This window comes from Lactuca virosa, chromosome 4 (genome assembly GCF_052849685.1).
Source record: "Lactuca virosa cultivar CGN04683 chromosome 4, Lactuca_virosa_CGN04683_v6, whole genome shotgun sequence".
Classification (NCBI taxonomy): Eukaryota; Viridiplantae; Streptophyta; class Magnoliopsida; order Asterales; family Asteraceae; genus Lactuca; species Lactuca virosa.
Genome location: NC_136429.1, coordinates 90,273,482 through 90,291,766, shown reverse-complemented (window position 1 = coordinate 90,291,766; position 18,285 = coordinate 90,273,482). Strand labels below are relative to the sequence as shown.

Here is an 18,285-nt window from a genome sequence, read left to right as displayed (position 1 = left end):
TTGTTGACTTGCTAGTAATGTTTCAATCGTGGATATCATTTTAGAGGGTATGATTGGATTTCTTGGCTTGGCATGGTGTTGATTATTCGATGATAAGTCTTTGTTTGTCTTTAGTGTGATTCCATACATCTTGATTGCTTTTAACAAGCGTACGATAGTTATTTTATACTTCTAGTTTCGTCTAGAAAAAACTCATATACTGCTCTCTTAATGGTAAATAGTGGATTCCAGGCAGCTTAAGGTTCCATGGTTTTTACTCTAGTCTTGAAAGAGGTTTTCTACACAAAAACTTGGTGTCTTCTTTGTGTCGTTGCTAATCATTTCTTATTTGAGCTTGATTGTATTGCAATTACAATACTTTATTTGTTTACATCCTTACATCTTCAATAGCTCATTCGAGTCAGGAAAGTTCCACCAAACAATGATAAACTATATGACCATTTCTCTATACATTAGTGTATAATTTCTATCTACATTTTACTAATTTAGTATACATCTGTATAAATACTAAACAATACAACAAATATCCAGGAACTCGTGTCTCCCCAACTTCAAGAATCAAGAATTAAAACCGATGTTATCTTTTAAATCATGTTGTATAGTTTTCAGTAAGAAGAAGAAGAATCATTCCGCATACACTCCGGGATTGGAAACTTTGTAACATCACGTCCCACTTTGCTAGTTCTAAACTCCGGTTGTCCCATAGAATCGTGATGCAAATCCAAAATAATTTTTTTAAATTCCTTTTCATTTAGAGAAGTTTTAAGAAAATGGGTTAGCATTTGTCGTTTGTTGGGCGTAATAGTCTTTTTGTGCCCTAAATATGCCCTATGCCCTTGGATCGCATGACCCATGTTCCCACCATGTGAAGCCATGAACACATCGCTATTTTCAGACACAATGTAGTCAAGGGCAGCCATGATTGAAGCTTTCTTTGCAAACGGCTCGAGTTCTTTGGCTAACCCGAGGTCTTCTTTGTTGTAGAAATGAGGGAATTCGGTTACTAATGGTAATAAAGCTTGTGGACCCCCTAATGGGTTCCCACCTGCCCAAAAAATCTGACCGTTTTTGGGCACTCCTAGAGCTTTCAAGAGCCTATAAAAATATCAAAATTGTCGGTAAGGATTAGGGATGTAAACTGATCGTATATAGAATGTATGTGATCAGTGATCATATACATATTTCCACATCCGTTTTTATCTACGAAATAGCAACTTATGTTCATAATCATTGATTTGATTATTTTAGCATCCAACTAATTTCATTTCTTCTTATTACAACAATTGTTTTGAAAATTCTACCCAATTATAGGCCGATAGCAATGTCACTTTAACTACTTGCATTTATTTGTTTATTATAACATCATAGTTTCATTTTTTTTCTATTTTTACTTATTAAAAATCTACCAAATGATATCAATGTACTTTTATTTTTATTTTTTTCTTAGTAGGACATTGTAATTTGACCATTCTACACCCCACTATAGCAATGGAAATTGTTTGGGTATATATAATTGAGTAGATTTTTCAAAGTGTAATATTGTACTCGAAAAAAAAAATATAGGATGCTAGAACAAAACAATTATAGGAATGTATGTTGTTGTTTCTTGCATTTAACCCCTTATAAAATCATAACAAGAAAAGAAAAGCTTACCGAGTGACTTCCAAGGCATTTAATGGGCAAAGACCGGCAAGTTTTCGGTCATGGTATGTCATGTTTGATCTTGATGTTAAAAGCTCCGGACGACTTTTTCGTTCCTTATAAATTATCTCGTCATATTCCGGGCTCAAGCCCGGAAGACAACCCGTTCTAACCCATACATCTTTCTCCATTCGAAGATGAAGCGCAAGATAAGGCCCTTTGCTTCTCATTCTTTCTGTTAGCTTGTCTCCTAGTTCACGAATTGGTGGTGCAAACCGCAAAGCATGAAATGCCACCTAAGCAAGTCAAAAACTTACATTAGATTCCGTAGTTTGATATACAGGTCCAAACTTTGACCAAACATTTTTGGAATAATTTTATTTGAACCGGTCATGGACCGGCCCATATCCATACAGAATATGGACCGGTCTGTACCAATCATGAATTAGGCATTTTTTGGATTGACATTGACCAGATTTTGACCGGGCTTGGATATTTTGGGCCCGCCTAGGTCTAGGTCTATTTTTTTTTTTTTTTTTTTGTTGAAAACAAGGATAATGACCGATGATACCTTGCATCGAAGCTTCTGGAGATCAGAAGGAAGATCTTTGGAGAGCCTCGAGTCTAAACCACGCAACAAAAGAACGCCTTCTCTTCTCATCTGTATCCACAAACGAACAAAAAATACCCGAATTGTTAAATCACTTTGACAAGTCAACGAACGGCTCATAGATGACTAAATGCAACAATGTTTGATACTTTTTGGTAAAAAAAAATCGATCTTGGAATCATCTATGTTGACTACTTGACTAGGTAAACAACCGAATTGACTAAACCAAAGAGACAAACAATGCATTTGTGAGCATCTAGGAAAGTTGATTACCCTTTTGAGGTAACGGGCGCGTATCCATTGAGGGGAAACATGAAGGGGTGTGTGTTTCTCTTCCACTGGTCTGGACATTAAATGGTTAGATGGCAACGATGATAAAATTCTGACGTCATCTGCTAAAGCTTCCTTGAAGTGATCCACATCAAATATATCAGAAAATTCACTGCACCAAACAGATTGAAGATTGAAATAAGTTTATCAAGATTGTAATCACAATTATAAGAAGGTCAATACTGTCATTAAAGATTCTTTCAGAATCTTGGTACGTCAAGAGTCGGACCAAAATTGGAACTGGAAGGGAAGAAATTTACGAAAAACCCAAACCCCATGTGAGAGAAATCTTGTCATTAACTCAAAAGATAGAGGATTTGTGTAATTTTGCAGGAAGACTTTCTTTACATTAATCATGAGTTATTTCAAGATTGTGTCAGAATAGAAATTTGAAAAGGGAAGGAGTTTACCAAAAAAGAATAAAGAAATGATGAATAATACCTTTCGTCTCCCCAAATAACATTGACTTGTAAGATTGGTACAACAAGAGCAGCACCAAGGATTCTAGCAATCACAACAGCATCAACAATTTGATTTCTTTGTTGATTCATGCCACCGGAAACCACCACCACCAAATACTTTCTTCTGTCTTTTAAAATCTCAACACTTGATTTCTTATACTCTTCACTGAAATCCAAACAAGGCCTATATCCAAACCCATCAGGTTGTTTCCAAAAATCATTCATTTCTTCATCTTTTGTCTCATAATTTAAAACCCCATTTGGGATTATGCTTAAACTGTCCTTCTGAGGGGTAAGGGTAACCCCACTCCCACTCCCAATCCCACATGGGTTTGGCAAAAAAGGGTCGAAATTATACCACATCTTCAACATAAGAAGAAACCCACTTAAAAAAAGGAACATAAACCATGTTTTAGGGTTCTTGAGGAGCTTTGACCTTGAAAAAACTCCTGTTTTTGAAGCTTTCTTTGGTGAAACAAGGAGAGACTGGAGTGAGTTAGATGAGAGAGAGTTTATGATCTCTGAAGGTACGGATATGTAACATTGATGATGATGCTTCTTGTTGTTGTTCACACTTTTCGAAATCGCCATTGAAAGATGAAGAAGAAAATTAGAGGAAAACAAGCCTTTTGTTGTTATTTCTTGTCTTCATGGTGTTTTGCAGAGAAAGAGGGGAGGCATGGAGACATGGAGGGATCGAGGTGAAAACTTAAGAATCTCCGTATAGAAATGGATAAATGGGTGAGAAATCAGAAAATGTGTGTGATCTTATTATAAATTTGTGTCAGACATTTATATATATAGGTGTGAAGTTGTGGGGTGGGGTTGGTGGCGGGAGGGGAGGAGAGGGGAGGGGGTGGGTTGGGGTGAGAACTGAGAGCTATTTTGGTGCAGGCAGTTTGAATCTTAGTGGAGACTTGAATTTTTTTATACTTTAAATCCATTGGGTGGTTTTCAAATCGGTACATCATGAAAGGTGTTGCCATGTTGGTTTTTTGGGTTCCGTCCGTCCTAAAAAGAATACTTTTGATCGTCTCTACAAGAAATAAATAAAATGACTTTATAATATCACTTTGTAAATTTATTTTCTTGTACATCAAAATCTAAAACTTTTCTATCAAATAACATATTAAAACTTAATTTTGTATCCTTTTGTTGTTAAAACAATATTTCTTCTTAGGAATAAAATGACTTACAAAGGCAATAAAATTTTAATTTTGTTAAAAAAGAAACCATTAAAGTTTTTTTTAGATACGTTTTTAAATGTTAAAAACACACGATTATGTAGCAAATTTAGTTCGTTTTTAGTAAAAAATAAATACTGACATGGATGGACGTTATAACAAACTTTTGATTTTGTTTCAAAAACACCATTAATTTCATCAATTTTTTTAAAATTATCATGCTTTATTTTGCCACATAGGCAGGGGAACACCGCCCCTCTCCCCTCCCTCCCCCCCCCCTACGCGGTTTTCGGTGCGGTTTGACCTCATCTCTCTCTCTTTTGACTGCATTTGCTAATTGGTGGATGAAATATTTGACTGTTGAACGGTCAAAACCTTTTAAAAAAAAACTTTACCTGTAAAATAAACTACTTACCTTCATTTCTTCAAACCAAAACTAGATTTTTATATCTTTCTATTGCTTTTTTTTTCTCAAAATTAGTAAAAATGTCATCCTCTTCGTCTTCTGAAGAATTTCAAGTTATTTTTTATGCTGCTATTGCTTATGCTCAAATGACGGAACAAACGTATAATGCTTTATGCAATAACGCAGCCGAAAGTGCTCAACAGAGAACACAAAGATATATTTACATAAATCATGAAGAAGCCAACCAATGTTTGATACAAAACTACTTTCACGATAATGTCACTTATCAAGGGTACTACTTTCGCAGACGTTTCAAAATGTTCAAACGTTTATACAAACGTATAGTCGAAGATTTAACGATGGAGCATAGTTTTTTCCAACAACGTTTTGATGCTAGAGGTACACCCGGTTTCACTCCCTTACAAAAATTCTCAATTGCACTTCGTCAATTAGCATATGGCATCACCCATGATGCGTTGGACGAGAGTTTTAGGATGTTCGCTAGGACCACACGAGATAGTCTCAATTACTTTTGCAAAACTGTGCTTCAGATGTATGGTCCAAAATATTTACGTAAGCCTACACGCAATGACATCTTACAATTGCAAGCTCATCATGCTAGCGTACATGACTTTCGTGGAATGATAGATAGTTTAGATTGTCTCCATTGGACATGGGAAAATTGTCATACCTCACACCATGGTCAATTTACCCGAGGTGATCATGGTCACCCAACGGTCATACTTAAAGTGGTGGTGTCACACGATCTGTGGATTTAACATGCTTTTTTTGGTTCTCTCGATTCGATTAACGACATCAATGTTCTGAATCGTTCACTTATATTTAACAACATATATGACGAATCTGCACCAGATTCGTCTTTTGAAGTTCACGGAACACCATATAAGTATGATTATTATCTTGTTGATGAGATCTATCCTGAGTATGTTGGGTTTGTTAAATCGTTTACATGTACACATGGTTCTAGACAAAAAAAATTCAAGAGAGCTCAAGAAAGAGCTAGGAAGGATGTCGAGTGGGCTTTTGGAGCTCTTAGAAAACATTGGTACATATTGAAAAAACAAACAATTTATTTCGGTGAGACGGGCCCTTGCCCTTATCAATAGAAGTATCTGAAACATTCAATAAAACTGTAAGCACAAGCTTAGTGAGTTTCCCAATCACATTAATCATATAATCACATAATGTCATGCTCATACATATACAAACAAGTTTGCCATGGACTCCCTCCATGGTCTTCAATGAAATGCCATGGGCTCCCCCCATGGTCTTATACCCTCATGCCATGGGCTCCCCCCATGGTCTTGCCAAGTGACATGGGCTCCCCCCATGGTCGTTACATGAACCTATACATAAATCAAATAGCAAACCATTACACGTTCCAAAACAAAACATCTCATATCAATTAATGGGTCAGCCTTGGTGCCTTCGACCCATGAGTGTGATGAGAAGACTCACCTCAATACTAAATAAGTCTTAATAGACATATCTAAATAAGTTACTCTTAAGCTACTCACCATTACACCTCAATTATTACTAAGTTACTCTTAAGCTATTAAGACATATCTAAATAAGTCTTAATAGAAAGCAACATATTAGTCTTCATTCCATACAACATTTACATGAAAGGAAGAAGGGAGAAGGGGTTGTAAATGTGACAACCCGAAATTTCTATTCTGTACAACCATACACTTCAATAGAAGTCAAAACTATTTCTGCTAACTTTCAAGTTTTTAGGAATAAGTTTGAGGGTTTATAGATTAGTACTTCAGGAGATAATAGGAGAGAGGATGCATTAGGGTTTGTTGTGAAACAATAATGTCCCAAAACTCCAAGAGTTTGGAGTTTTCGGCCCAAAATAGTGTTAGGGCCGAAAACCCTAAAGAGTATATAAATGACACTTAGTCATTTTTAGCTTTTTTCACTTTCCAAGAACAAAACTCAAATCCTCTCAAGTAGCATCCGAGTTTCCTTCTAGATCTTCAACTTGTAAGTGTTTCTAGCCCTATTAAGTTGATATATTACTTAATCTAGCGATCTAACACACTTCCATTCGTGAAATCATTCCAAAAGGTTAGATCTTCAAGTTTCACCAAGAACACCAAGAACACACACTAGTGTTCTTGGACTTTTAGCACCTTTTCAAGCTTCTAACTAGTAAGTGCTTCTATCCTAGAGTAGTATAAGGCTTGTTACACTTCTAAACAGCAAGAAATCACCAAAGAAACAAGGATCAAAGGTGTTTTCGGTCTAAGAACACCTTGGACCGAAAACCCTAAAAAGGGTGCCAAAGTGTGCCCTAGCCCCTTCTAAGCCTTGGAAACTTGCATAGATCCTTTCCTCTTTGTGCTTAGGACTTGAAATCGGCAATCATCCATGAAAAAGAGGAGTTTTCGGTCTAGTGAATCTCCTTAGACCGAAAACCCTTATGAAAGGTGTAAAAGGACTTTAAACTTTCCTAATGCTTAGTATTGAGTCTAGAACACTTCTTTACTTGTTGGAAGCCCTTGGAAAATCACCTTATGCATCAAAGAACAAGAGTTTTCGGCCAACCTCTTGGACCAAAAACCTCGTGGACCGAAAACCTCCATGACCGAAAGGTCATTAGGACCGAATACCACTTGGACCGAAATCTCCATTTGGTAGCCTTGCAACCCTTAGATGAAATCATTGGGACTAATAGCACTTAATTAAGGTGTTTTACATATCCTAGGAAGTTTTAACTTGGTTAATTAGTTGTTAAATGACTAATTAGATACATATATGTTTGATTATATGTTAACTAGGATCATTGTGTGTGTACAAGTCTTCACTTGACACCTAGCATCCTACATCATCCGTTCATCCAAACCACCCACTACAGGTGAGTTCATACCCCTTAATCAATCTTTTAAATGATTTTAAATGCTTTAATGGGGGGGGGATACAAGTAGAAAACAGTATGTTATAATGGGGGGGATACAAGTAGAAAACAATATGTTATAGAATCAATCACATGTGATTTATAACTATGTTTTCAACCAACTGATTTCACATACTTCAAAATGTGATACACGAAATGGGTTTTAGTTCTGTTATACATTATTATCAAATGATTTACTTTTGGAATGTTTTATAAAATGACATCAAGTCATTATTATTTATTGTTCAAAACTCTTAAATGTTCTACAAAACCTCTTTCAACTTATTGTTAAAAACCATATCTATACACTTATGTTTCATGTATATATGTATTAATATAAGAGTTTTCATTCTTCATTCAGTTCCAACACTCTTGGGTAGCAAGAGTGTATAAACCTACTTGGACACTCAATTTACATTCGAGTAAACTATTATAGGTATAGTTTAGGGGATACAAAACATTATTCCTATTACAAGGAATTACACCAGAGTCAGTTCATTCATGAGTCTATACTAATACATCAATATGAAGAGATACTAATACATCCATATGAAGAGATACTAATACATCAATATGAAGAGATACTATTACATGGATACTGTTACATAGATACTATATGATGAGATACTATTACATATTATATGGGTAGATACTATTATATATGTACGAGACTAACCATTCTACACCCAGCTGTTAGCTACAGAGGGAAAATGCACATCGACGGATGTCTACGGTTAATACTATTCAGCATCTTCCATGTCGTGTTTATCCTAGTACCAAAGGATAATACTTAAATGATTATATAATTTCCCTTTTTCTTTTATTTTGTGACACATTCACATAAACGATGAGGTAGACTATATATTTATAATAATAGTCACATGGGAAAAACTTTCATTTACACAGGAATGCAAACTTCAAAGCATTTGGGTCTTCTTAGAAGACTACTTTTTATACTAGTAGGAAATATGGGATTTTCTAGGGTTTTCACACTTATATCCACTGTTTCATCAACAATTGCATGTCTGTCATAACAGCTTTCCAAATCAATGACATTAAAATACTTATGAATTCACCAGCTTTATGATGATCTACACTTTCAAAATAACTTGTATTCTCAGGTCACCAGTAGACAGGTACGATGACCAGGTTTTGAGAAGACGGAGCACAGACAAGACTCGTCTTTTATTTTGATTACATATTTTGGTGTCTTATTACTATGAAAGAACACTCAAGTATTAAAACTTTACTTTTAATGCAATGGATGATGTTGTTGCTTGTTTACTACTTTGCACTGTTATGATACTTTACATGACGTCCTCCGCCCCATAACGTTTCCGCCGTTCTTAGGTTTTGGGGTGTGACAGTAAACTTCAAATTTTGGCAGCTCTTTTAGAAGGTCTTACTCTCGGTTTTGGACAGCCAAAGAAAGAAGAAAACTCATGCAAAATCTCTAAGTTTTTGGTTACTTACACTTCATTATATACCAACACCAAATATCCAAGTCAAATTAACCATTTAATGATGGTACGAAATGAAGGAAAGAGTGTGTAAGATTAAGATCCAAGACCATACTCCTCCTCTTTCCCTCTCTTTGTAATTTCCGGCCATAGTGCCAAAAAGTCAAAGAATGAAAGTGTTTGGAACATTATCTTAACTAGTTAGTTGGAAATGAACTTAGTTGGTCACTCTAAGTGTCCAAAAGTTTGTACACAACTTAAATAATCATACCATATGATATATTACTAGTTTTGTTCTCTTTATTATGAATTCCTAGAAATAATAATTCCCACTATATTGGTAAAATATTATTTTCATAAAATAATATTTTTCCAGTTAAATATAAGTGTTGATTATATTTATTAATAATCAAATTATATCAATAAATAATAAATTGGTAGTAACTTGCTATAAAGTGTGACCCTATACGATCATATGTCATTAGCAATATCATTTTATAATGACTTTTGGACGTACAAGATCTTTTAGGTTGCATGTGTTAGTGAAACCGAGGATTGTTTATAATATATCTTGTCGAAGATAACATAAGTGTTTATGAAATTGTAAAGTCCTTTGAATGTGTTCTTACAAGATTTGGAGATCATAAGAAGCAACATGCCCTTTATGTTGATATTAATAAGAAAGTTTAATGCTTTTTGTTTATTTTCTAATAATAATTGTCTTTATCTATAATGCATTTCTCTAAACACTTGAGAACACAAATATATATATATATATATATATATATATATATATATATATATATATATATATATATATATATATAGAGAGAGAGAGAGAGAGAGAGAAAATAAAGAGATATGTCTAATTCCCCAAAAAATCTAAGGGCCAAATTCAATTTTTTTTTACATTTTAGTAAGTTTAATAGTATTTTTTTAAATGACACTTTATTATAACTTATTAGACAACCTCCATGCCACGTTATATCCATGGCAATATTTCACATTTTTTGCTAAAAAGGACTAAACTTATATATATATATATATATATATATATATATATATATATATATATATATATATATAAGCATTTTAGAAACTTTAATGGTATAATGTGCAGTGGAAAATTTTTAATGATCTTTTGTGAACAATATTAAACTTTTGTTACCCTATCAAGTCATTTTCTCTTTGTCATTCAATAGCGATATGTTTACTTGATTTTCATAATGGTTTTTGGTTTTGTGTAACGTCCCATAAACTATAGTCAAGTTTTTCCATTTTTAAAAGACAATAAACCATTTTTCCATAAAACATAAATCACTAGAACATTGTTTCACAACCATATCATAAAACCAGAGTATCAACTCATAGTATCTCTCAAAACATAATGACCACTGGATGATGTGTACAGTCATGCCTTCGCCTTACCCCGATCCTCAGAAGTACCTGAAAAGTTTAAATCCACAGCTGTAAGCCAAAGCTTAGTGAGTTCCCCTAAAATACCCCACACAACAATACACATACACTGCATGCATACCAGGCCTACAACACATGGTTGGACCGCCTCCTGAGCCTATACTGTATGGTTGGATCACTCCTTTAAACCTACAATATTAACTGGATTTCTCTCCTGAGCCTACAACATATAACTAGACCGCTCACCTTGGGCCTATAGTAACAACTGTACCGTCCGAGTATCTTGACCAACAACACAGAGCAGGACTGCCTCAACCCAACCACAATATGTCGACATATGCAAACAAAAACAATAACCAATAAACATAGGTAATTATAACAGATATACCAATCTAACATATTACTACAAGATAACAACATCCTAACACACCAAGGATACATACTACGGTACAAAATATAGTGAGAAAACTCATCTCACAGATGAACAGACCAAACCACGGTTGTCATGGAAGTAAAGGTTGGCACTACGAACCACCTATACATCAATTAAAGGTAAATCCTTAGTCTACAACCTAAAACCCTCATGTTTGACCAAAAAATCAACTAGGTAAAAAAGTCAACAGTCGAGTCACCACGTTGTGGCCAACACCATGAACACGTTGTAGTGGCTACACGCCAAAATAGTCGTGGTGACACTGACCACAACGTCGTGGCAAGTAACTCGCCACATCGTGGGAACGGATTCCAACCACTTAATGGATTAAGCTCTTAACCATAATTTATAGAGCTCAAAAGCTCATATATGATCCTTCCCAAGTTCTTGATGGATAAAGTTTCCAACTTTATCCATTAATCCATCCCAATAAGTCAAGATCTCTAAACCTAGGGTCTTAATGGATGCACCAAAGGCTTGTACACTAAACTAAGTCATGCACACCATTTTTATAACCATCACCATGGTCCAGAAGCCATATATTGAGCTCAAGGGTTCAGAAGTTCACTCAAACTCCAAGAACAAGAAGATTTGGACCAAAAAACTCATGAAATCACATAGAAATAGATCTAGAGAAGTGATGAGCAAGATAGAAACTTTATACCTCTAAATGGTCAGAAATGTGATGAAGATGCTAGATCTAAGCTGGAACCAAGCATACAAGCCACAAGAGATGCTCTTTATTCCTTAAACCTTCACAAAATAGGCTCCCATACTCAAAACACACACACACACAATGAGGCTAGGGTTTGGGTGGAATATGATCTCAAAGGGTGGACACACATACTGTCACACCCCCAAACCGGAACGGCGGAAACTTGCGGGGGGCGGAGGACGTCATGTACAGTATCACAACAATGCATAATAGTAAACAAGCAACAACATAATCCATTGCATTAATAATATAATTTTAATACAAGTGTGTTCTGTAAAGTTTATAAGACACCAAAAATATGAATCAAAATAAGAGATGAGTCTTGAATGTGCTCCATCTTCTCAAAACCTGGTCATCGGTACCTGTCTACTGGTGACCTGAGAAAACAAGTTATTTTGAAAGCGTAGATCAACATTAAAGATGGTGAGTTCATAAGTATTTTAGTGTCATTGTTTGTATAAGTTTGAAGAAAGTGCTTGTAAACGTTTGATGTAAATGTTTGTAAGTGTTTGATGTAAGTGTTTGTAAATGTTTGGTGTAAATGTTTGTAAACTTCCTAGAAAATCCTATATTTTCTACTAATGTAGTCTTCTACCAAGACTCATCTGTTCTTTATGTTTGTTCATTTGTAAAAGTGAGTGTTTTCCCAAAGTATGACTATCATTACCAAAGTATAGCTTTCATTACCGTTTATGTGAGAAGATCACAATGTGAATGAAATGGGAAAAATAAAGATGTACTGTAGTTTTATCTAAGTAACTACCAATGTGCTAACTACCTTAAACATGTTTGTTTAATTAAGGTAAAATGTGATAAGATTGTAGCCATACTTGATTCACTAGTAAAACACGACGTTTGAGGCGTCGAAAATGATATGACATTCGTCACCCGTAGACCTGCAGGTCCCACTATAGCTAGGAGCAAGGTGTGGGATGGTCAATCCCGTATAGATCTATACACAAATTCACGCTCTCCCTCCAGGAGACTCTGGGTACAAAACGTGACACATCAGTATATTGCCGAGCCATGAAGTAGTATCTCACATTAATGTTATAGTATTCTTGTATTTGTATAGTATGTTCTAGTGTAGTGTATGTTCTCTTTGTCTAGTGTGTAGTATGTTCTATCTGTTTATCTTTATAGTGAGTATTGTCTCTCGTTATAGTATGTACTATTTCTCGTTATAGTATATACTGTTTCTCGTTATAGTATGTTTGAACCGACTCATGTATGAACTGACTCTTGTATGATTCATTGTTCTAGAAATAGTAGTAGTGACTTCCTAAACTATACCTATTATAGTTTACTAGTAATGTTGTTTGTATGAATGAACATCTTTGTACACCTTTGCTACTCAAAGGTATTCAACTGAATCAAGAACCTTTATATCTATATACATACACATAATATATAACTAAGATTCAAACGACCTTCGGACAAACAACCGATACCCTAAGTCCACAACCAAACAAGGAACAGAAAGTAAGACGAGTTATCAGTCCAAAGTCCTTTCAATCCTACTTATATAACTGTATCTATATAGACATAATTTTTAACAATATATAAGTTAAAAGAGTTTAATAAAGAGTTTTGCATATAAAAGAGTTTGTAAAACGATTTGAAGCATTTTGTTTGAAAACACAGTTTGAAGTATAAAAAATTCATTTGTTTGATAGTTATTAATCACATGTGACTGATATAATAACTGAAATGTTTCTACTTGTATCCCCCCCATAAAAGCATTTAAAATCATTTAAAAGGTAAGTTAAGGGGTATGAACTCACCTGCAGTGAGTGGTACAAATGTAAGATCGGTGGTAGGATGCTAAGTGTCAAGTGAAGACTTGAGCACAACGGATCCTAATAAGCATATAATGACACACATATGCGTATATAATTAGTGTGTATGCAACTAATCATGTAAGGAAAACACCCTATGGACTTGGAAACACTTAGATTGAAGTGTTAGAAATACAAAGGATTGCATAAAATGGGTGTACGACCACACAAGTGTGTGTACGACCACTAGGTGTACGACCACTTGGGTGTACGGCCAGGTGTGTACGGCCATGGAGTGTACGGTCGTACACTCCTTGAAGAACATGCCAAAAAGTGTGGTCTAAGGCTCTATCTTGCATCCTCTAAGTGTTCTTGATCTTGTGTTGGAATATAACATGAGTTTTAGGCCAATTATGCACCAAACAAGGGGTGTACGACCACATGAAGGGTGTACGGCCGTACACTCTTTGTGTTCATGCATTATATGATGTTTTAAGGCTAGAAAAGGAGTGATTCACAAGCCTAAATAGCAGATGGAAGAGATACTTACGAATTAGAATCCTTTAGGGGTGTTTGAGGTCCAAGAACTTAGTAGGTGTTCTTGGTGTTCTTGGTAAAAGTGAAGAACACTTGAAGATCTAACCAAAAGAAGTAATTTCATGGATGAAATCACGGATCTTCACTAGATAGTGTAATGAATCAACTAATCAAAGGAAGTAACACTTACATTTTGAAGATCTAGATGATGGAAGTTGAAGATAGTTGAGAGAGAAATCCGAGTTCTTGGCTTAGGAGGGTGAAAAGAGTTGAATGAAGGCCAAGTATCCTCTTTATAGAGGGGAGTGTACGGCCAAGGATGGGTGTACGACCGTACACCCATGTGTACGGTCGTACACTCCTCATGTTGGAGTGTTTGGCCCGATTTTGATACTATGGACTTTGAGAACTCATTCCAATACTTTATCCTTGAATGTATAAGACTTGGAACACTCAAACAGACTCTAAACAAGGCTATAAGATAGCAGAAACGAGTCTGACTTTGATTGAATTGAATTACTGTACAATACACACTCTAATATACTCATAAAACTATTTCGTAATTCCATTAATGTCCCGGACGAGATTTGAACCTCAATCTTTTAGAAGGAAGGTATCTCACCATATACTTAGCCAAAGACCATATCCCAAAGTTTTCTATTTATACTATATTATTTCGTATAACTGTTATAACAATTTAAACCATTTTCGGTAAGAAAAAAAAAGTTTTTATTCAATCGTCGATCATTTGATGTGTGTTTGAGACGTTGAATTTTATGGGGTTTTCACTTTTTATTTGATATAACAACTTTTTCTTTAACATTTTTTTAGCAAAAGTCAACTTTTAATATCTATTTATTCTAATCTTCCCTAATAAATAAAGATATTTTTTGCCACATGTCACATTCTCATTTATTTTGCCACATGTAATTTTGTGGTTATTTTAAATTAATGTTTATTTAACATGTCATTTTATGGTTTTTTTATTTTATTAAATTCTAGATACTATTTAAATGCAATAATAAATGCATATCAATTTCATTAATGAACTTTCCTTCAAATTTCAAAATTACTAAATTAAAGATTCATTAATTTTCTTTTTTTTATTTATCTAAATTATTTGTTTAAATTTAAAAGAGAAAAAAAATCACTTTAAGTTTTATAATTCAATATTTTCTCACTTTTCTTATAAATTCATACTTCTCAAATGTTTCGAATTTTATATTTAGTTTTTTCTTTAAAATAAACACATGTAATACATGGGTCTCACACCTAGTAAATAAAACATAACCATGCAACATGTCTTTTTTGTATACTCATTTTTTGACACCTACCACTCTTATAATCCTTATCATTTTTCCACCTAAATTAAATGCAATCCCCTAATTTTGCTTATAGATTTCAAATCACATTCAAATTGTAAACATAAATTCTATCCTGAAATAAAATTTGAATTCTTTCTTATCTAATACAATTAATATGATTTTAATTATGTCGGATTTTTAATGTATCCAAAAAATCAAGAATACATTATCGTAATTACCTTTATAGACATGATCCTCCTGTTAAATTACATCTCCTTAATTCACAACACCACACTCCATTCTAAATAGATTTGTTGCCAACTGTCGTTTTTACGAGTTATAACCTAGCTTGCAACAATAGTAAAATCCAAATTTAATGTTTTCTTTTTTGGGGGTTTTGGGTATTGATATATTATTATAGTTTTACACGTCTTTTTAAATTAGTGGATATCGATGTATGAAATGTAATCAACATGTCTCATATTGATGTGCCGAGACCCGTCTTTGAAAGAGACACAAAACAACCGAGCATAGATTAGTATTAGTTCCAACAAAATGTACAAATCTTGTAATAAAAATATGCATGCAAAGTATAACGTTTATAACAATCCGTTGCATATTCAAGTGAGACAGTTCATAACAACACGTCCCACATTGGTAAATAACAAGAAAATTTACAATAATATTAAAAGCTAAGTTGTAAGCTACTATTAGCTTTGATCATGGATTGAACTTTGAAGTTAATCTAAATGTTATTGGATTGGTCTTAGACCTTAAAAATACACTCTGCAATATCATGCTTTTTGTTATGATTAAGTTATTTTCTTCATTCAAAAACTTGTTTTTTGTAATTATATATAATAACCCTTTTTTTCAGATGAGTTAGTTAGAGACGACACGTCTTACAAATATAAGTTTGAAATTAAAGTAAATAATAAATGATGGATAGTACCATAATTCCTAACCCAAACAGCAATCCCTTCACCCTTGTATGTTCGTGATTATATCATGTTCATTTCTACAAATTCTAACATCCTTCTGCAATCCTTAAATTTTCCTCGTACTGTACTTTTTGCCCGCTTAGTTACTTGCTAGCGTGGCCCTTTAATGAATATTTGCTGTTTTCCAAAAAAAAAAAAAAAAGAACTACTTTGTTGACTAAATTTGGTTGCAAAATGGTTAAATAATTTTTGAAAATTGTCTGCTTGTACAATTTTGAAGTTTCAAAAAAAAATTGGTTCGGGATGGGTTATACTATATAAATTTGCTGCTATTTTTGACATTAATGTTTCTAGATCGCTAACATTTATAGTGACATTTATGGGCTTTGACACAAGTAAATACAAAGATAACTCTGGAAATATTTTAATTTTTTTTAATTTCATAACAGCAAACTAGTTAAAAAACTTTGTACTATTTAGTATATTTTGTCATTACAAAAAATTGATTGAAAACTAAGGGACTTTATAGGTAATAAAAACCCCAAGTGTTTGATTTTTTAAAAACATGTTGATTATTTTTGTAGGGAATTCCAATGCGATTCGGAGATTATAACTCATTAGCATTTTTATAATTTCTTTAAACTTTATGTTATCGACTCGAAGTGCTTCTTAGATGACAAACTTTTCAAAAGATATTTGTACCTCGTCGTTGTCGTAAATAAATAAAGTACCGTTCGATCAAATATTAAAATCTGATAGCGTTATAAAACATCTCACATTTTTTGCAATGAACATTCTTTCTCTCTTCCAAAATGCAAAAAGTGAAAACTATAATAAATGTCGGATTTCGGAAAGTTTGTTTAATTTCCATTACGTCGTTATTCATATAGATTTTGGAGACGGTTACACAATGGTACTAACGAATGAGGGCGGAAGCAGATAGTTGATATGATGACATTTTGAGTTTTGAAACCAATACAACAACATTAGTGCATTTTGTAGCGTTTTGAAACCAATACAACCACTAACATTAGCGGGACAAAATGTTATTTTTAGGGCTCTAATTAACTACAAATAGTTGCTTTAGTAGATGTTAGTCATGACAATGATGAAACAGACACCAAACTTTTAAAGAAATGCTAAAGTCGAAAAGCACACGTATGAGAGAGAGGGGAAAACTTCTTCACAGAGAGACCGCAAATCTACCTACGATCTTCTTGTACAATGATAGTTTGCCAATGATTCTATTTTTGAATCATACCAGGTTTGACGACAGCTCCAAATGTACATACATTTATTCATATGTATAGTTGATGATTTAGAGAAAGAGTTTCAATTTTTCTTATTAAAATCATATGCAAGAGGTAGAAATGGTTTTGCACAACTACAAATATACACAACCGAAATTCGTCATTAACATATGACACTGCATCTTATTCATGGATGCATATTTAAATATTGTAACACCCTGTTTGAAAGTACTCGGTTGGGGTCTCGGAAACCAAAGGGTAGGGGCGATTCGGTCTTTTATGGGTCCCGGGTTTCATCCGGAAGGTTTTGGACTTGGAGGTGTCGATGGGAGCGTAGGGCTTCCCGCCACCTTTTCGTGGATATAAAGTTCGTCGGAAACAGACTTAGAATGAAGGATTTATGACTCTTTGAAGTTATTGGCGAAAATAGCCCCTAATGGAAATGAATGACAAGGAAGGACCATGCATGCAAAGTGGAAGGCGCGTGGGTACGCCCAACGTAATTTTGGTTACGCCCAGCGTATAAAAGGAAATGGTCGCGGGTGTTTTTGGCGTACGCCCAACGTACAGGATGTACGCCCAGCGTACGTCCAGTGTCCAGAAATCTTAATTTTAGGGCCAACCACTATATAAAGAACTTAATGGCTCAAACCCTAGCCTCCTTATCAGTCCCCCAACCTCAGAGATACCCTAGAACGCCTCATCCCCTTATTCTTGTGTGGTTTTAACCTTAAGAAGCTCATTTTAGTGGTGTAAGCTTGGAAGAGGAAAAGAAGAAGTTGGCAAGGAAGAACTTGGGAAGTTGGAGCTCATAGATCTGGGATAGCATCATCCTTTGGGACTCTTTGGAGGTATAAAGTTCATAACTTTACCTAAGAATGCTTAGATCTAGTGTA

The 18,285-nt window shown here is 34.4% G+C and overlaps 2 protein-coding genes across 2 annotated transcripts; one reads left to right on the top strand and one right to left on the bottom strand.

Annotated features, from left to right (window-relative positions):
• Positions 1 to 320: 320 nt before the first annotated feature.
• On the bottom strand, positions 321 to 3,857 carry LOC145106276 (O-fucosyltransferase 20-like). The gene is made up of 5 exons (XM_079043287.1): positions 3,023 to 3,857; positions 2,525 to 2,693; positions 2,213 to 2,302; positions 1,654 to 1,937; positions 321 to 1,095 (listed from the first exon to the last, which is right to left on the bottom strand). Exons 1-5 carry the CDS (start codon positions 3,631 to 3,633, stop codon positions 606 to 608), a joined length of 1,644 nt encoding a protein of 547 aa, XP_078899413.1. The 5' UTR covers positions 3,634 to 3,857; the 3' UTR covers positions 321 to 605.
• Positions 3,858 to 4,712: 855 nt separating this feature from the next.
• On the top strand, positions 4,713 to 5,411 carry LOC145104763 (uncharacterized). Its single transcript, XM_079041949.1, has one exon. The coding sequence runs from the start codon at positions 4,713 to 4,715 to the stop codon at positions 5,409 to 5,411; it is 699 nt and encodes a 232-aa protein (XP_078898075.1).
• The last annotated feature ends 12,874 nt before the right edge of the window (positions 5,412 to 18,285 follow it).